This window comes from Eucalyptus grandis, chromosome 5 (assembly GCF_016545825.1).
Source record: "Eucalyptus grandis isolate ANBG69807.140 chromosome 5, ASM1654582v1, whole genome shotgun sequence".
Classification (NCBI taxonomy): domain Eukaryota; kingdom Viridiplantae; phylum Streptophyta; class Magnoliopsida; order Myrtales; family Myrtaceae; genus Eucalyptus; species Eucalyptus grandis.
In genome coordinates, this window is record NC_052616.1 from 51145790 (window position 1) to 51167112 (window position 21323).

A 21323-nucleotide genomic window follows, 5' to 3' on the forward strand; every position below is an offset into this window, starting at 1 on the left:
CTTTACCATGAATATTTTTTTATCGAAAGTGTCTTCGACAAACCAAAAAGATGAAAGTATAAAAACTAATTTCTGAAAAATACGTTCACTAAAAAAATGCGTTTATTTGGGAAAAAATTCATGAAAAAAGGAAAATACTGTTTGGAAAATCATTTTTCAAAAAAGTTAATTATCCTTTGTTAGTAACATGAGACCAAAAATATTTTTAAGTGTTTGGATCTCATTTGAAAAAAAAAAATAATTCAATCTCATGATTATATTCCATGTAAAGTAAATAGTTTTTAAACATATTTTATTTTGTTTTTTCTTTTCTTTCTATTTGCTTCTTCCTCCTTCACCAGAGCCTCAATAATGGCAATAGGCACCGATCCTAGCAAGAGTTGAATTGGCAAGGTTGAGCATGTTAGCCATGGTCGAGCTCGAGCCCTTACCAGCCTACATCGGCCTACACCTATGACTAGTCACCAAGCCCCAACAATCGACAGAGTAGGAAGAAGTGAAAGGAAAAAGAAAGAAAAGAAATTAGAAAAGCATAATTAAATTTAAAAAAACAGATTTTTTAAATAAAAAATAAGACATTAAAAATTCAAGATGAGTAATTTCAAAAGAGTGTTTTCACCTAAATGCATAATGAGTATTATCATTGATTGGAAAGTGTTTTGAGTTGACCAATCATCTTCACCAAACCAAATAGATGAAATTTGGAAAAACTAATTTCCGAAAAATATTTTCCCCAAACAAAAGCACCCTCTTTTTCTTTTTACTTTACAATCGAATTTATTTACGAAATAATCAATTCCACCTTGGGGAAAAACAAAAAAGAAAAGAGGAATAAAATAAATCAACCCGCGTTCTACGGTTGCGCCGTCCTGAATCGAACCGTCCGCCGCCGTCGACAGAATCCGAACCACCCGAGCTCCTCCGAGCTCCGCCGTCGACAGAACCCGAACCACCCACCGGCGCCTCCCTCCCTCGTCGCCATGGCCGTCATCCTCCACTCCGCCTCCCGCGTCTCCGCCGCCCGGTTCAACCTCCCACCTCGATCCCCTGCCCACATCCGCCGGCGGTCGCTCCCGTTCAGGTGCCTCAGCTCGAGCCTCCCCTTCCCGGCCGACGGCGCCAGGTACCACCGGGAGCTCGAAGCCGCCGTCGACGTCGTGGAGCGAGCTTGCCGCCTCTGCGTCGACGTACAACAATTCTTGCTTCTTCTTCTTCTTCTTCTTGGGTAAATGCTTGTTGGGAACGATTCTTTCGCTTGTGTATTGACAGTTGTGTGTTTATCATCAGGTGAAGAAAGCCTTGCTTTCGGGTGACGGCCGGATTCTCGAGAAGACTGACCGGACCCCCGTCACGGTCGCGGACTTCGGCGTGCAAGCTCTTGTCAGTTTGGGTAGAACCCTTTTCATGATTAGATGGAAATTTCATGTTTCCTTTCGTTGTTGCTCGATTCGTGAAGTTGGTAGCGTGAAATTGCTCATTGGATACATGGTTTCCGAGCATTTTAGGCTCCGAGCATTTTAGGCTTCGATTAGATTTTGGTCATTCGATTGGCGCGTGAAATAAGCTCGCGGGGAATGTTATATCGGACAATGCCGCGGTAGCACATAGGTGAATTCGATCATTGAGAACCTCGGCTTGCATGACTGTGGATGGCTTCTGGTAATTTGATATGCTTATAAGTTGAAAGTGGGAAAGGCGTGTCGATGGAGAAGATGAAATCAACCAAATATTCTATTCGACATCTTTGGCATGGCGTGCAATTACTTGAAAATTGTGGTTAGATCAAACTTTAGTTGTAAACTGCTATTGTTGGGAGTTGATATCGCTTGTTTGTATTTTTTGCATGTTTTGCCAGAGCTGGGAAACTTGTTTCCTTCCATTCCTTTAGTGGCAGAAGAGGACTCTGCTTCCATACGTTCCACTGATCTGGAGGATTATGTGGTGGATGCTGTTACTGAAAAAGCGAGCTCTGAAGATCATCCTCTGACAAAGGATGCTGTTTTAGAGGCTATTGACCGAGGAGGAAAGAACGAATTCTCTATTGGAGCACAGCCAGCCTCATATTGGGTGTGTAGATGAATTGGCTATAATTTAAATGGTCTAAGCTAAAGTTTGGCGTGAATATGTGCCACGAAGAACAGAACTTCTACTTGATGTTAAATTGTGTTCTCTGAGATTGTACAGTTAGCTGTAGAAATCCAACATCACACTGAAGGGTTAGAAATGATTATATAGGGCATAGAAAACCTTCTTCCTAGTCCATGGCTTGGTAAAATAAAAAGAGAATAGACATGCCTCCCAAAGGGTTTGCTTCTGAAGTTGATAAGTTGCATATCTGTCCACATTTATTACAGTAAAAATTGTTCGACTTTAATAGCAGGGTATGTAGTGTAAAATGGTCTGCGAGATTCTCTTCCATAGTAGAGCTTAAAGTTACAATGATCACTGCAGGTTCTGGATCCAATAGATGGGACACGAGGATTTCTCAAAGGAAGTGAGTCCTTGTATGTGGTATGTAACTCTTTCTGGTGGTTTTGGTTGTTTTGTTTAATGGGGAATAGCTCCAGATTGATGACTGCTTAGAACGAAATTGTTGAGTTACTTTCAAACTGCATGCCGGTATGTTGAGCATTGAAAAGTTAGTTAGATAACAAATTTTTTAGTGCAGTTGGCTTCTATATATACAAAAGATGAAGTCTGAATTTGAGCTGGTTGAGAAAGGATGTGGGAGGAACTTCTGTTTAAGTTGGTTGCGATGTCTGATGTATCCACAAAGACACCTGATACCATTTTGTTTGTAGTGTCCCTCTCATGGTTTAGGTTCATGATACTAATCCTCTATTGCCTTATTACACCAATCAAGCATGCCCTGGACATCATATAACATAATTGTCTTAGCCCATGAGCAGGTGATCACGGTCGCTCTTCTAGATGATGTAGCAGTAATGTATAATTTAAATTTTAGTTACCCTCTTTCAGTGAAATATACTTTACTGGCCAAAGTCCTATTACCTCACTTAATATCACTTGCTGCATGACACACGAGACACTTGGTGCCTCGGGCCTCCTTTCTTTGACCTCTCCTGTGAAAGAATCCTTACATTACATTGTAGATGCTGATAGACCCCTATATATCCATATAAAACAGTCTAGTCCACTGGTTATATTTGTTTGATATTGGGAAGCAGTTTATTGGAATATGCTTTGTTGCTTGTATTATTACATGGAAATAAGACTCTAAAACTCTACGTAAGTTTTTAGCTTTCTTTTCTTGGCTGAATGGACAAATAAATTTCCAGGTAGGATTGGCACTTGTAGTTGGTGGAGAAGTTGTATTAGGTGCAATGGGATGCCCTAATTGGCAGCAAGATCTATCCAATGTAACCACCCGAGACCTGGGATCATCATGGTGTCTCACATTGGCTGTGGAACATGGACCAAAAGGTTACCATCACTGCTCAGTAACACAAGTGCAAAGGATGCCTATTGGACCAGGTGCTTTGTTGACGGGTTCTCTGCAGTTCATAAAGCACGTTTTTGCATTCCAGAGAGTCAAACATGGGAGAAACTTCCCCTGTCTACTTCATTCAAAGCAACAATGGAAACCGATACTCCTGGAGAAGGGGAAGTTGTTTTACTGCCAACATGTTGTGGAAGGTTAGTCAAACTTGTCCTAGTCAATATCTTTTTGTTTCTGGATTAGTTTGTTTTACAAATCTAACTCTGGGGGTCAGTGCAAAAGCTTCCCTCGAGTTTTCAATCTTGTTCTTTGCCATCCCTGAAATTCTGAAAATGCAGCCATCTACTGTTCTACCAACAATTGTTTTGCTTGCAATTCCCATCAAATCCTATGGAAATCTTATCCAATCAATTTTTTCTTTCTGTATAACATTTATTTGGCTTGGATAGAAGGATCAAAGGCCCTTAGTATTGCAACCATTGCAACATGAATTATGTTCACGAATTATGTGATACCCAATGTCATTAAAAATTCTATTTTAACAAGTCATATCTACCAATTGGCATGTGCACGTCTTTCAAATGAACCCATCATTATTAACTTCATTTGTCACCTGATGACTCGTTATGTGGTGATATCTCCCATCACTATTATTCGCAATCACAAGCTTTTCTTAGTGTGTGTTTTACTGTACTTCTCAGCTGAATTAAATTGATTAACATCTTACTTCTAACCAATAAAAAAACAGTACTAAGATTAAATTATCATTTATCTCATGATTAAGTTCTTATGTCAAATGTGAATACTGTTTAAAGAAATAGTGCCCTCTGTTTCTTTCAATTATCTAATCTTGGAATAAAAGAAAAAATAAGTCAGACGACCATATGAAATTACAAAGATTTTTACACGCGAGGTGGTAAAGCGCAACATTTCTTCAGGAGCAAATCACAACTAACTCATGGCAAGAGAGTGTATACCTCAATTAACTCTTTGTTCTTCTTCATCATTATTTATTTGAGAGACATCAAATTTTTGTTCTTAAATGAAAATTCCTTTTCGCATTTACTGTGTTGTTTCCTCTGGCTATTAGATCCATCATTTTGATGAGCAAACACATTCAAAATTGCATACATGATTGAATACAGATAGTTCACAGGGATTATCTCATAAGGCAATGAGTTTCCTACATTCCTTCAATTTGGAGATAAGCCACTTCTGCCAGTTTGTTTCATGCATTTACTGTCACATTATGGTAAGGGAGATGCTTATTTGGCTTTTTCCTGCAAGAGCCTTTGCACTGACTTCCTTGCACAAAGAGGCCACTCTCTCTCTCTCTCTCTCTCTCTCTCATCACAATTTTCTCTTCTTTGTGTATCAGTATATATTATCAGCATTCTCTGATCCCTTGACTCCTTGCAGTAGATGTGACAGTATTTTCCTTTTTGGTTTCTCACAGTTTATGCAAGTATATGATGGTTGCTTCAGGACGGGCATCCGTTTTCATTCTTCGAGCAAGAACACAAACCTCAATCAAGGTATTATCTGAGTTTCTCCTTCAAATTTCTTGGTATCCAGGCTGGGGAAAAATTAAGGGAACATGCCTAAATTTTTTTTATTTAAATGTCATTAGGCTTGGGACCATGCTGTTGGCATGATATGCGTGCATGAAGCCGGAGGAAAGGTACATATACACGTGACTGTAGAATTTCTCCTTCAGCTGCGAAGTTTGATTTTCCTTCTGCATAATTCTCATATTTCAGGACTTCTCTCGTTATTGAATGCAGTTTGTTGGTTTGCTTTTGTCTATTTAGAATGAGTCAGCTGGTGTTTTTAGGCTCTTTCCCTAGTTACTACCTCCAGAAAAATGTGAGAAGAAGAATGACAACAATCTGAATTATGTATGCACAATAGACAAAGGGTAATAATACGAAGAATCTATTACAATTGATGTTAAAGCATGTCCCAAATCAGTTTCATAATGGGCCTTTATACATTTGGTTCTTCCTCGACCAATCCAACTAGCAGCTTAAATTTTTGGGATTCTATAACATTGTATGAAAGTCATGTTTCTCATTGCCTCACTTAATTATTCATTTCTCAGATAGATTCTTGTTCATGTTTTTCAGCTTGATTTGTGTTTTTTAAATGGCTTAATTCGAATTTACTCGTAAGATGGGGTGCTAATGTCCTACATCACTTGAATACCAGGTTTACTATGGCTTTATAGGTAGTCTTTTTCACCTAATAGTTCAAGTTTAGGGGTTGTACTTTCTAATATATTCCTACCAATGGAAGCTACTTTTTTTTGGTTGATTCAGTATTTCATTTACGAATTTCTTCTACATGATTTGAACAGCTTCTAGATCTGCAATGTTTGTAATGTGCCACACATCTTTTTCCTTGTACATTTTGAAGTTGGTTAAAGAACTCTATCGTAGAAAACCAAGGAACACAATGCACTTTCAAATTCTTCCTGCCTCTCAAATTTCATTTTGATTTTGCTAGCTTTTCCCTCATGCTATCTGTTATGTTAGCTCTGATAATCGACTTGCCTTACTAAGGAAGGACACCATTTCAACTTTATGAGAAAATCCAGTTCGAATATGCTTGTATCTTGAAAACGTCATCTTTTCTAGCGTATTCCTAAAAGTTCAGGTTTATGTTTTACCTGACTAACCAACCACCATCAATTAGGTAACTGACTGGGAAGGAAGTCAAATTGATCTGGCAGCAGATGCCACTGAACGGAGAATCGTATTTCCTAAAATTGGTGTTATTGTGTCTAATGGAAAATTGCACAACAAGATTTTGGACATGACTTCTTCTGGTTCCACATCTATTTTATAGGATGCTAAAGATTTTGGTGCGTCTACTCTCTCTCTCTCTCTCTCTCTCTCATAATCCTGCATATGATGGTAGCCAAAGAGTGTTTTAAATCAGTTCGGTATTCCAGCTCCGTGATTATCTCCTCCAGTAAGAGTAGAATTAATTAGTAGTAATTGCTCGCATCAAGTGACATTTTCTTCTGTTTCGTACTATGCAGAAAAGCAAGTAAAAACCATTAGGCATTTGTTCTATTGAATGTAGTACGTACGGTACTTGTTGAAAGTTGGTATTGAAGCTCCAAGCAACTGCTCTTTTGAAGTTCTTATCTTTGGTAAAATCTTCCGGTGAGTGTCAGTTGCTTGCAGAGTTCAGCCTTGTAAATTCAGTGTCATCCCTTTCATGGCAACTGATCTATTTTGTTGTCCAGAATGCCTGCAGAAAAGATTGCACCAAGGCTTTTAAGGAAGTTCAAAGAACTAATGGTTCGATAACTCGAGAAGTCACACTTGTATGCATTGATTGCAAAATGTGTTTGATCAAACTTTGGTCACGGTCACACATTGAGCATGCAAGGTAGATGAAATTAGAATAAGTAGAGTTCATGAACAAATCAATTATCTGTACTTTAGTGAAAATCATGTAGAGCAATAGAAACTCTGAAGTAATTTCTCTGTTCTAAAACTCTGTTGTACCAGAAATCTTTTGCACAATAATCATTCTCCTCTTGAATTTTCACCCTACATTCTACAATAACTCTAATGGTTTTTGCCTCGAATGTGACCATCATCAAGTCATCTACTTGAGGCTCCATGAATGTTTGAAGTAAGAAGAGCGATTGTTTTTGCTATACTTTCGCCATCCGTTTCCGCCAACCATGAACAACAATATATATATATATATATATATATATATATATATATATATATATATATATATATATATATTTAATAATGTTGTTTTGCTAAATCCCACAATCAACGGCAACTAAATCAGTTCAACATTACCCACAACTGAAGTTGAGCAGATCAACGTATTTGCATCTGGGTCAAAACCAATTCTCCCGTCGAACATTTTTCAGCGGTTTGGAAAATTTGGATTAACCCAAATTAAGGAACAAGTCAGGTCTTCTGACAACCGGGAAGGGTTAGCTTCGAGGCTTATCGGTCCAAACCCGTCTTGCTTCCATCGAATTAGATATTGCTAATGCTCTGGACAGATATTGCAGAAGAAAATAACTAGTCTATTCTGTCTGTTAGTCAATGCACTTTCGTCATGTGGCTGAGAAGCTACACCACCTAAACAAAAGGACAAATTTCTCAGAAGGGAATAGAAGCTTCCCAGAGAGCTTTCCTTTGCATTAATTTATATATAAATATCTTACCAAAGAGCCCTTCTTTTCTGGGTATTCTACATCATCAAAGGTTTTTTGTTTATGTACTGATGCAAAATATCATTATAGAACGCACTATACTTTGACGATCGGACACCATACGTGGGGTTGCTCCATGCACACTCATACTTCTATACGTATAAATACATCTTAAAATACTTGCATGAGTGCATAGATATTTTTATATAATACGAACACGAATCACCATCCACGCTTACCCATTTGGGCATATCAGATCTTGCCCCTAGTCACCAAATTGGGTAGGATTTGCTGAGCGAATGGGACCGAGACATCGAAGAACAGCCACATGAAATGCTTTTCAACGTTGGTTGGAAGCAATGGAGAGCAGCGCAAGATGACAAAACCATAAAAAGATAATCCATCGCCAAATGCGTGCACATCGATTGGTCAACTCTAACACGTATGCACCTTCTTTTGGGCAAACCAATGCGCAAGCGAAACCCTAGATTTTGGACAGGTGACTGCTTCATTGGGCACTGAGCACTGGACGTTTGCAGCTTTCTTGATTTAAGAAGCAATTTGCCATATTTAGCGAGCATGATTGGCTCTTGGGTCGAGTGATTAATGATATAAAAAACGTGGGAGCCTTCCCCATGACATCTGGCATGAAGACAGAGGCCAAAGATTGCGGCCATGTCTCTTTTTAGATCGTAATAGAGTTTTCCCCAGAAACATCATATCAAGCACATACCTTCGTTGAAAAAATTACTTTAAAACTACTCTTCATAAGCATCTTTAATCACACGACATGTATAGTAAATACCTTGCTAATGATAATCATATATATACAAGCTTAACGATATGTAGACACCTAGTACAATAATACAAATCCTGGAGATTCAATTATTTGACATGCAAACAAACTACTTTGAAATGGTGCAATTTGAAAATAACTGGCCGCAACCAAACCTCAATCTGATGCAAGACCCACTACCAACAATCAGCCAAACACGTGGTGATATGATATCAATCCAAAACTTGGCCCTCACCACAAGCAACAAGAAATTTAGCAATCCCTTGCAATGTGTTCGCCTAGATAGTATGCACCATTTTTCAAATGCATATCCAGAAATTACAAATCTTTCTCCTAAAGTGATTCCAAATGTTATTGGCTCGATTAGGGTTCCAAGTCTTGAAAGATAGATAGTTACTTTGGAGTTTGGACTGCTAACTTAGTGTGTAAATTAGTGACATGTATAAACTTGTTAAGTAACCCTGCCTGTAGCAAAACCTTGGACGCAACACCTAGAAAGTGACAGATAATCACATGCTACATATGTTGCCTAAGTATGATAATTATAGCCAAGAGTACATCAAATAGGAATATTTGGTGATTACATAATATAACGTTTGACCCCATACATACTTTTCATTGGTGGTTTGATCCTATGACTAGGGTTTCACATGAACAATTATTTGACACAGCGAAGCCAGAAACAAAGTATGTTCTGATTTGTTTGGATATGTATGGATTTCAACGTTGTCACAGCCTGGCAATTTTCAATGTACGTCCCACTCCCAGATTACTCCTACGTAAAAACAATGGAAGAATAACTTAAATATTGTTGTAAAAAATGTATTTACGTGTCTTGCATGTGCGACACCTGTTATATATGCATTGTCTATCATTTTATAAATTTACAATTAAATAGCTTCTCGATTTCTGCTACTTAATTAATGAAATCACCAACATTGATAAGCCCACATGACTGACAAGTGTCAGGACATGGAAGTTGCTAGATGTTTTCGAACCTACTACTATGATGCCATCGTGACATATGCTTCAGCAAATCCTTATCCAAGAAAGGAAAAAAGTAACAAAGGATCGAGAATAATACCACAAAAGATTCTAAATTAATATGCTTGTAACATACATAAAATCTTAAATCAATATGCTCCTCTCAGAATAACTCTAGTAATTTCCGTTCAATGTTCTTGTTAAATTGCTAATGTGAATTACATGTGACAAACAACTCCTCTGACATATACCCATCATGGAAATTCAGCATAAATGGCTCTTAGAAACAGCCTCGTCTTGGAAATTCAAGTTCGTCCAGTAGATCCTGAGCCACGGAACTTGGGCCATCTCAGGACAAGCATTCAGACGTAGGCAAGTGTATTATCTCCTCGCGAGCTCTACCATGGAAAACGCCCACACGATCGACAAGTGTCCCGGACATGGAAGTTGCCAGATGTTTTCGGACCTATTACACTATGATACTATCACAACATATGTTTTAACGAATCGTCATCAATAAAATTAAAAATCTGCATGCGATACACAAATGCAGGCTGAATAAACGCAGGAGTCCCTCCCAAGTAATCTTGTTAATTGTAGATAACAACAACCGCAGACTTTTCTCACGTCGACAAGGCAGGAAAAAGTCGATTCCTGTTCTTTAGGGAAACACAAGTTTTTTTCATTTATTATACGTAACGTCACATGAATTGGACGTGGCAGGCTTTGATAGGGACAATAATGCTGATTGCTGGCCATTTTTGTTCTTTTATGTTGTGGTCCTCTGATTTGGAAACCATGGGCCTGGCAAGCGGACACGTAGTTGCTCAAAACTTGGCAAATATAGATTTATTTAATGATTATTATTGACTGGAAACCAGATAAACAGGGTCGGTCCGTACATGTTAAATAGTCATCCATGCAGATATTTTATATTTTCGTATCATGTCCCTGAGCTTATTTAATAAATTTTTATTGACGAGAACTCTTAAAATAATTGTTGAAATGTTTAAATGAAAGAATTTCATTCTTCAAGAAACATCGTCCATTTTAATTTTTAGCAAGTGCTGTGAAATCATTTGTAATAAGACCTAAAAGTAAATTTAACCAATTCTCATCATATAAAAGTTGGAATCTAAAAAATTGGAAAATTCACTCATGATTTGGATTAAATAAATAGATAAGTAGGTACAACTTTTTATTCGTGATGCGTGGGACTTGATAATGTTCTTTTTTCCTTTTAAAATTTGAAAAGAAGAATGTATCACCTTCTATAGTTTGAGATAAGACATCTTTGTTTCTTTTATTGGCAAGCAAGAATACTTTATGAGGTAGGTTGAATCATGAAAATTGGTGTTTTGAGAATTATAATAATGCTATAAGATGCTTTGCTTTGACTAATATTATACTATACCACATAAAAGGAAATCATCATATGAAAAAGCTTATAAAGAAAATGGAAGGTCAAAATAATTTTGTCTTTCGGCCATAATTTCGACATTTTCTACTGTCCATCAAAGACCAAAACATCATGAGCATTATGTACTTTCGCTGCGAAGTCATATGATTTAGACTTTCTAAACTGCACCATTGTCAAAAAAAAAGTAATTGTTCTTCAAAAAGCGGAGGAACCCACAAAGATGCCTTTGAAAAAACAGCCCACAAAGCAAAATGATTCAATTCTAAGTTCTTGACCAGAGCATATCCAGAAAAAAAAAGAAAATAAAAAAATTCAACGTCAAAATAAATTAAATCTACGCTTTTCCATAAATAAAAATCGCAATCCTCATAATAAATGTTCCTATATTTCGGCAAATACAACCATGCCATTATTGCCACCATCTATTAAATGCTCATCAATATTACCGCATGCCTGTACTTTCCCTCCCAAGATAATTTTGACCAACTTTTCTATGAAAAAAATTGAAAAAAAAAGAAAAATAATTTGACCAACCAATTAAGAAACCCATGCAAATAATATGATTTGTCAATTTGCCCTCGTGGACTCGTAGTCACTCGGATTTCTTCCCTAATTCGTTGAAATAATCATCGGAAAGAGGGGTGATACGGTCTTTGCATTTGGAGCACGACATGGCACAGCTCGCTAGCTCAAGCTGTATAACGTGAAGCACGGGGAGGCATGAAGCCATGCACATCAATAAATGAAAAAAAATAAAATGAATAAATTCGGGAGGCCTTTTCGGAAAGTCTCATGAAAAGATGATACGTGGCGGCTTCGCGTTGGTGACAGCTAATTGTAATGTGAATCCCAGAAAAGCAAAAAGAAGAAGGTGGCACTCTCCGCCGGGAATTGATGGATTTATTTGACATAGAGAATACAAGAGACCTTGTGATAGAGAGATAGGGAGAGAGAGAGAAAGAGAGGGAAAGGAAGGAAGGTATGAATTTTTTCTTTTAACCATACTCAGCACGAGAAATTTGTTCATTAGTACGTCCGATGACGAATTAATTACATGAAAAATGATTATCACATGGTATGTTGTGAATGTTTTGAAATTAGCCCGTCTCCAAACGACAGAAATCCTATTGTGGATAGATGAATCGCCGTCGATTGCATGTGTTGACATCCTAATGATCACAATATCCACATTTTTTTGTCGCTAAAAGTTGGGAATAATGATGACTAATGGGGAACATCGTATGTTAAGATTTTCATTGACTAGAACACAAGCCACCTTTTTTCCCTTCACACTTTGGCCCTAAACAAGGGTTACACGTCGCCTCTATGATCGACAGCGGACGGCACCAAATGCTTTTGACCCTCTCCCTCCCTCCCTCCCCTCCTCTCTCTCTCTCTCTCTCTCTCTCTGAAGGCCTTCTATTTATATCTTGACTTCCCCCGTAAGGACCCTACTGCAACACACAACATCTTCAAATCTCTCTCTCTCTCTCTCTCTCTCGCGAAGTGATTTTTTAGGTGCACAGTTCTGCAAAGTTTACATTGCAGCGCAGCAAGGGGACAAGCAGAGAGGATGGGGAGAGCACCTTGCTGCGAGAAGAGCGGGTTGAAGAAAGGGCCATGGACCCCGGAGGAAGATCAGAAGCTCGTCGACTACATTCACAAGCACGGCTATGGAAACTGGAGGACTCTTCCCAAGAATGCAGGTACTTCACTCCTGTCCACTCTAGTATCTCCTCTTTAAATCTTCCTTCCATGGTTTGGCTTCTTTTGTGTGTTACGAAGTGAATTTACAGCAAGTGGTGCTAATGGGGTTCTTGATCTCTTGTCTCTAGGGTTGCAAAGGTGTGGAAAGAGCTGTCGCCTGCGGTGGACGAACTACCTAAGACCGGACATCAAGAGAGGGAGGTTCTCTTTTGAAGAGGAGGAGACCATTATTCAGCTCCATGGCATTTTGGGGAATAAGTATGTCCTGCTCTTCTTTCTTCAGTTTGAATTGAGTTGAAAGTTTGATGATTTTGCATATGAGAACTTATAGTTATATCCATCTTCGCTTTGATATTTAGGTGGTCTGCGATAGCAGCTCGTTTGCCCGGAAGAACGGATAACGAGATCAAGAACTATTGGAACACCCACATCAGGAAAAGGCTCCTCCGGATGGGAATCGATCCGGTGACGCACGCCCCCCGCCTCGATCTCCTCGACTTGTCTTCTTTCGTGAACCCTTGTCTCTTCAACAACAGCTCGTGGGCTCAAGTGAACCTCTCCAGACTGCTCGGGATCAACCCCCCGATCGATCCCGAGCAGTTGAGGCTCGCAATGTTTCCCCTATCGTCCCAACATCAAAACTCGAACCCGGCTCCTCAAAATTTCCAAGAGAGCCAGCTAATAAACCAACAAATTCAAGAAATCCCCGGTTTTACTACAATGGCCTCCCCCCTCGTTCAATTTCCTAATGAACCACAAGCATGTCAACCCAACTTGGTAGATGAATTTCCTTCAAATCCCACAGATCTCAGCTCTTCGAGTAATTCTCAGATGAGCGACTTGGCTTCAAGCTTGAAAGAAGATTACGTTCCATTCCCAAGATACGAGTACAACTACTGCAGCTCAGACCAATCACTAATCGACCGTTCATCGACCAACTCCGCCTTCAATTCTCATGATAGCTACCAAAGTTTCGGATCGTCCAGCCCGACAGCGATGAACTCGAACTCAACGTACATCACTGCCAGCACGGAGGACGAGCGGGAAATCAGCTACTGCAGCGACGTGTTAAAATTCGAACTGCCGGATCTTTTGGATGTTAATGAATTCATGTACTGTCAAGAACCGAGATGGTAAAAAAAAAAAGAGCTTGCCACAGTGGTTCTTGGATTTGTATGTTGTCGATAGGTTTAGAAGCTTTCTAGCTTCTTTCTCACCCCTTTTGTCTAGCATTCTCAACATTGATGTACTTGATTCTTCCTTCAAGTTTTCATAACTTAAGCTTACTGTATGAGGAAGGCAAGATCGTCCTGATGTCCTATTTTCTTTCTCTTTATGATTTTTTATTGTGGTATGTTTCCATTATTGCCATCAAATCCTCTATTCTTTTTCTTTCCTTTGTCTGTCTTATCATCTTGACATTTGAAAGCCCTCCTCCATTGCGCATGCTATAGAAACACTTCTTGCCAAACATCATACAAAATCTCCCCCAATTGTTAACTGACGTTGCTTCCGAAAGATAAGAAAAGATTGGTCAAGGAATCCATCCATCAATCATCAGTCACCCCCACATATTTAAATTAACCCAAGTATACTATTAAGAGATAGAACACGTGAAAATGGCTTTATCACCGAGACAGATAAACCATCAACCCTTGATTTAAACAAGTGACTCAATTATCAGAGATCGCAAGTCTTTCCCGCAAAGTATAGAAATCAACATCAGCGCGTGGAAATATATTATCGAGTTTCCCGTTCTAAAGATTAGGTATATACGGTATTTAATAAAAGTCGAATCCAAAGGACTGCAAAGCAGAAAATTAAACATAAGTTTCATTTGAATCATTGATGCACAGCATTCAAATAAATTTAGTACTTTAATTAACATCAAATCCATAGTAATTTACTATTTAGGAAGTGGGTTTTTTATCGGAGTATCGTCGTGCGAAAATAAAACTTGGAAACATCGATACAATCAGGATTTATGTAATATCAAAAGCTAAGCAAGCCGAGAAAAATTCATCCTGTATACTTCCCCGACTCCGGCGGCAGCCTCGAGCCGCCGCCGCCGGTGACAGCGGCCGGAGCTGGGTTAGGAGAGTTGGCGCGGGGACACCTGTCCCCGCCACCTGTATGGGGAACTGTCAACTTCACGTAGAAAGATGACCCGGAAGCAATTATTTTTTGCATGGGATTTGTATCGATGGAGTCTTGACCAAAGCGGGCGGGCACATTACGTGTCGACGCTGCACCGGCGAAACCGCGAACGGGCGCGGGCCCCCACCGGGCGGAAAGGCCTCGAGCTTCATTTGAAATCCACGGGCGTGGTTATTGCGGCAGCTCCTGTCGTCCTCATCGATCCGCCATTAATGGCTCCCCTCCCCCAAGTCAAACTCCAGACAAACAGAGATAGAGATAGAGAGAGAGAGAGAGAGAGACGCAGGGGTGACGTCATCCCTTTGCCGACACGTGTACTCCATTGCGCACACGGATGGGGGCCCGGCATCGAAGGCGGGAGACCTGTTGACCCGGTAGCGTAGTGCGTTTCCTTTCCGTTCCTCGCGAGCGCTGCCGTGAGGAGAAAGCGATGATCCGCTGTGATCGGTTCATGATCAAAACTCATCAATCATTGCAGCCATCGGAAGAAGAAAACTGGGGATTGAAAGTACTATGAGCGGTGGGGCCCCCAGGAATCCGAGCGGGTCCTCTTTTAATGACTAAAATGTAAGAATTGACTTTGAATGACTGAACGATAATGATATCAGAGATTTTTTTTTCGTGAACGTGGCTCGCGTCGCTTAATACTCAAGGATTTGTGTTCTATTGGTCCGACATTCGTCGAGTCGACCTTCTTTAAAGGCAATCCATACTATTTACAATTTTGTATCATTTTGTATATGATTTGATGTGATTAGATGATTTGATTCCATTACCAACGATTGCCCGTGATAAGAGGACTCTTTAGATATCGTACGAAGCATTGACTAGTCGCCCATCTGCACCTTATCTAGCATTTGATAATATTTTGGATACTATGGAATTATACTAGGTATTTTGAAAGGTACTCTTCAGTTATAGTATAAAACCATATGGTAAATAAATCTAAAGATAAATCTAGAAGTTAAATTGTGTTTTATTTTTACACAAAATTCCTTATTGATTGTTTATAGGGACTAAGTTTTGGATTTATATCAGATTACCACGTGTCTAGCTGATTGCTCATAGTGGGTTTTGCATTTGGATTAACGCTTGACTATGGCCAATTTATTCCAAATTGCACCTCTTCAAAATAATTTATTTGCATGCTGAAAAATTGAATCCATAAATTTGTACTATTGCACAGTGTCTACGTACCATTAAGCTATACTTGTACACATGTGATTATCATCAGTAACGTAATTACTCTGCATGTCATGGTATTAACGATACACGTAAAAAAGTAACTTTTCAATGGTGTTATGTGCTCGATATGAATTCTAGCGTTCGACCAAGAGAAAGAAAAGAAAAAAAAGAATTCTTGTGAATTCTCTATTATGATCAACAAATCCTGAGTATTTAAGGAAAGATCTGTCTCAAATGTCAAACGAAAGAATAGCCCCAAAGAGGCAAAAATGATGCTGCTAAACTCTCTCGCTTTAGGGATGCAATCAATCCATGTTACCCATTCTACAGGCCAATCCCTTCATGCACGTAATCCATACATCACTTACACGTCAAACCAATCCTCTCTCTCTCTCTCTCTCTCTTTCTAAGATGAATTTCGGCGTAGAAAGACGAAGACTTTATGGCCCTCGACGTGTCGAAAAACGAAGATGAACATGAGGTATAAAAGGTACGGCCACGGACCGACCATATCTGAAAATTAAAAGCCTCTCGCTATCTGCCTCGACCGCCCAAAGAAAAAGCACTCGGAAAATCCTTCCACCGTCGCGTCCTCGGTTTCGCGATTCGGAAGGGTTTCCAACTCCCGCAAGTGGCCTCAGGTCCTCGTTCGAAGACTTCTCCTTTTATCCTCCCCTTTCCATGTCTTCTTGGTTCCCCTTTGTTGTTTTCCCTCCTTCATGATTGAACTTCCCTCGTTGACATTTTCACATGTTTCTGAGTAAATGATCCGATTGACTTTTGAGATGGAGATCTCTCAACTTGGTACGTCGGGTGCCTCTTTCCATGCTTTCGTTGATCCCCTTTATTGCTTTCCCTACTTCATGGTTGAAATCCCTAGTTGACATTTTTACATGGCTGTGAGTAAATGATCCGATTGACTTCTGAGTTCGAGATCTCTCGATTTAGGACACTGGGTGCCTCTTTTTATGAATAAGAAATATGACCCTTTTGTCGCTTTTTGTTGCACTCGAAGGAACAACATTTGTTTATTTCTTGGGGAGATGAGGGGAGGCAAGAGTCCAATAGTCCAAAGTTTAGTCAGTCCCACTTAGGACTATTTGTTATTTTAGGTAAAATGAAGAGACGCGTGTACATTAGAAGTCCTATGATTTATATACAAAGGACAATCAAGTTTTGAAACTTAAATCGTGCAGCCAGCCATTAAAACTCATCAAAATAGTGTAGTGAATTATTTCCATTTACTCGTTTGTTTTATGAAAAATTGTCTAATATAGCTTTAATCTATTGTACGACGGTTAATTCAATTCTAAATATTTAATTGTGCCAATTTAATTTTGAATCTTTTTTTTTACGATTGATCAATTTAGTTATAACAACCAATTTTGGGAGGCAAACGCTAAAGAGGATCTTTGGTTGTCCTAAGTGACATTGTCGGTTATGATATGGATAATTGTTGTAATTTTTTAATTTTCTGAATTTTTATTAATTTTCATTATTTATCTTATTTGTTTCTATTTTATAACTGTCACTAGCTAAGGATCAAAGAACCTTCACCAACCACTCAACAAAAGCCTTCGAGCCGTTGCTAGCAATGGGCAAGGCCTAATGAAGCCCTTGCTAGCTGCAAGCCCAATCTAGTAGGGCCACTTTGGCCCTTAACAATAAAAAAAAAAAAATTAATAATTCAAAAAAAAAAAATTACATGAAAGGATTTACAAAAAAATCTCACATTAACACCAGCCGTATCATGTAATACGGTGAACATTCACGTCAACAATTTGTGGCTAGAATTTGTCATGACTATTATTGAAAAATTATTGAAAGATTTAGTACAAAATTGTCATATCTTGAAAATCTTAGAACTGAATTGACATCATACAAAAGGTTTCTTTAGACAATTATCTCTCTGTTTTAAGTGAAGGAATTATCTAATGTGGACCTAATCAATTAACCGTTCTGGTGTTCCAATCTCATCTCAGTCTCCTTTAAGCTGCCATTGTCGTGCCGTCGCGACTATCCTCCCATGATGCCGTCGCGACAACCTCTTTCTTGCATCATCGTAGTCTCGTCAAATTGACGCATCGGAGACAGCGTTCGGGGAGGAGTCTTAGGTCTTGATGGCGGAGGAGTATAGTGCAAAGAGGTTGGTCTAATCCTTTGGGCCAGGCGACGGTGGTGGTGGTGGTGGAGGATGAAGGTCTATTTTTGCTGGGTGTACGAGCCTACTTGATGCCACATTTACGAATTGTAGTCAAAACTATATTGCAGAAGAGGAAAAATATTAGAGCAAATCCATGTTGCAGTTTCCATCAATCAAAACAGACCGAGTCACCAAAAATGTACTTAATTGCACTAGATGAATTTTCCAATACATAAGGTGCGTTGACTTCACAAAAAATGAATAATTTAGAAAATAATTTTTTTTTTAAAATTAATGTCTTATATCGCTTGTAAATATAAATAAACGAAATATTTTTTTCATCATCCTTGAAAATATTTAGACATTAATTATCATCGATAATGAAAACATTTTGTATTAACTAATTGTTTTTGGTAATACAAGTGATTATTTTTTGGAAAATGTTTTTGAAGTCATTCGTCTTCTGGAAAAGAAACAGAGCCTTAATTACACTTTATAATAATAATAAAAAAGTGGACCTAAGGTGATCATAGCGCGATGAAAAATTCATACTGTAATTCAATTTATTGGCCTTATGATTTTACCAAGTAAAGGTGGAAATCTGTCTCACTAAGAGGCCAACGCATTGTCTTTATTATGATCCAAAGAATAAATATTAGGAATCCAGAACAATATAGTTACCCGCAATTCCACATGTATTATACTGTATAAAATTTCAAGCGATGTATAGATTACAAATGACCAATTTGAAGTAGATATTTTGTGACATATATCAGCAAATTGTGTATGATTGTCGCTCGTGCGTAAGAGTCAGTGTTGACATTTTTTAGATCATAGTCAATCTACCCTAAAAACTTATCATTTTAAGAAAATACAAGTTAATACTAAGGATACATTCTGGAGATATTAGGGATTTAGATTAAAAAAAACTTATTTACAAAATCAATTTATAAGATAACATGATAGAACGTTTTAGGTACTTAAATATGACTTGCTCATTTAAATATTTCTCTTAGAGTTTGATACCCATATACGACTTCTCGACTTTCCGCTTATGACGTCCTTATGATATTCTAGAAAGGTGTACTTTTATTTAGGTAAAATAAGAACATTATTACTTAGCGAAGATATTTTCTCCTTTGCTTACACGTGTGCCCACTAATCTTTTGACCTCCCATGTATTTAAGACTGTATCATAGTCAAGTCAAATGATAGGGAATCCTCAACAATCTGCTATGAAGTGCTGGACCTCTTTTCTTTTCTTTTTTTTTTTTTTTTGTTAGAAAGATTGGAGTTTCATTAACTAGATAAAGTTTGAAAATTCAAGTTCAAAGCATCTTGAGCAAAGTAATTATCAAAAGGCTTATGGAGAAAAAGAGGCCCAATTTCTAGATAGGGCTTTCATTTGCTGGGCTTTCACAACCCAGTCAACAACTTGGGTAGTCTCTCCAAACTAGCTGGACTTAAAAAGCAAAAATTTTGATTAGTTATAGGGAAATTGCACAGGAAGTCCTAATGCAATTAAATCCTAAACCATTCAATTGGTTTGATTGAGCTCACATCCTCATTAAAAAAGGGCAATCAAGTCATTTTGATTAACAATACCTAAAATTGCTCACGTGTCACCCAAAAAAATTACTTATCGGCATCCTTAAATTGCACTTTTATGATTGAATTGTGTCTTTCAATAGAAAGTCAATTGACTTGGCCAAACCAATTGAAAAATATAGGAGTCACTTGCATTTTCGATGAAGGATGAGAACTTACTCGAACCAATTGAAATGTCTAGGACTTGATTGTATTGTTCGGCAAAGGATTAAGACTAATGATGTGATTTTCCCATTTGTAAGGTCACACGATAGACTTTTTTTTTTTTTTTTTCAGCACTTGAATATGACCTGCTCGCTTAAATACTTTTTTTTAGAGTTTGATGCAAATAGATGACCTGTTAGTTCTAAGTTAACAGAGTGTGTATCCATAATAGTACCCATAATCTGTCATCGTCTCAACTTTTCACACGTAATGTCCCTAGGATGTTCTAGAAAGGTGTACATTCATTAAGGTAAAATAAGAAGCATTTTATTACCATGAAGTAGATATTTTCTTCAATAACTAGTGTTATGCTACTTATGTGATCTCCCATATCTAGCGGATCTCTCTTAGGAACATTCAAGGATAAAAAAAGTCCATGAAAAATCTGGTTTCGGAAGACTCCATCATGAGTTGTCGTGATCGAAATGCCACATGTGATGTGACCATTGTAGTCAAATTCAATGAATCACTATTAGAATTGGTTGCGTAATGAGTCGGGAAACGTGTAAGAAATTGATGTGATGTGACACATATTAAACTCCTATAAATTCTAAAATTGATGTGATGTGACACATATTAAACTCTTATAAATTTTAAAATTGATAACTCAATTGGCCAAGCCCAATAGAAAAACTTCATTTCATTACGCATTTCCATACAATCAAATGGAAAGCTCTAGAAGAGTCATTTTCTAAGAGCCCAAACTATATGATAGAACAAGTGCATCTCTATTTGATGGGGGCCAAGGATTCCTTCTCCTATATTATCAGGGTCAATTATCTTAAATCACTTATAACATTAACTACATTATTTTAATTGGGTATGGCCACTCTTAGGTATGGACAACTACTTAAAGCATTAGATGCACATAAAGTCAAATTGAATAATTCATGATTAGAATTGGTTGCATAATCAATTGGTAGACGTGGAAGAAATAGATGCTACACATGTTAATTTTATAAATTCCAAAACTTAATATTTTTTCTATTTGAAATGACTTAGCTTGATAAGAAAATCTCAATTCGTTGCATCTTTCAATACAATCAAATCAAAAGTTCTAGAGAAATCATATTTTAGGAGCCCAAACTATATGATGGAACAAGTGCATCTTTATCTTATGTGGGGCGAAGACTCCTTCCCTGATACTATCACGGTATGTTATCTCAAATCACTTATACCATTAATTACATTACTTTAACTGGGCAAACTCACTTTGAGGTATGAATCATTATTTAATGCATCAAATGCACATAAAGTCATCATTGAACGACTATCGCATGTTATAAATTTTTATATTTGAACATTTTCGAAAATGCCAACATGAATATAATGTTTGGCTCAAGCTTCAAGTTTTGGTAAAGTTTTGTTGCGAATTCGTCTACTATAAGGAAAAATGCTATCTGATTGGACCTTTGATCAACACGAGTATCTTTGCACAAAATACCCTAGAAGAATCAGTTTAAA

The 21323-nt window shown here is 38.0% G+C and overlaps 2 protein-coding genes across 2 annotated transcripts; both read left to right on the forward strand.

Moving 5' to 3' along the window:
- Positions 1-821: 821 nt before the first annotated feature.
- On the forward strand, positions 822-7026 carry LOC104445556 (putative PAP-specific phosphatase, mitochondrial). The gene is given in 11 exon segments (XM_039312233.1): positions 822-1187; positions 1288-1390; positions 1856-2067; positions 2452-2511; positions 3300-3389; positions 3392-3657; positions 4917-4995; positions 5091-5141; positions 6155-6323; positions 6504-6630; positions 6714-7026. Coding segments are annotated over 9 exon segments (1221 nt in total). The 5' UTR covers positions 822-980; the 3' UTR covers positions 6308-6323; positions 6504-6630; positions 6714-7026.
- A 5288-nt stretch (positions 7027-12314) lies between these two features.
- Positions 12315-13702, forward strand: LOC104445557 (transcription factor MYB102). Its single transcript, XM_010059456.2, has 3 exons — positions 12315-12561; positions 12691-12820; positions 12922-13702. The coding sequence occupies exons 1-3, from the start codon at positions 12429-12431 to the stop codon at positions 13697-13699; spliced, it is 1041 nt and encodes a 346-aa protein (XP_010057758.2). The 5' UTR covers positions 12315-12428; the 3' UTR covers positions 13700-13702.
- The last annotated feature ends 7621 nt before the right edge of the window (positions 13703-21323 follow it).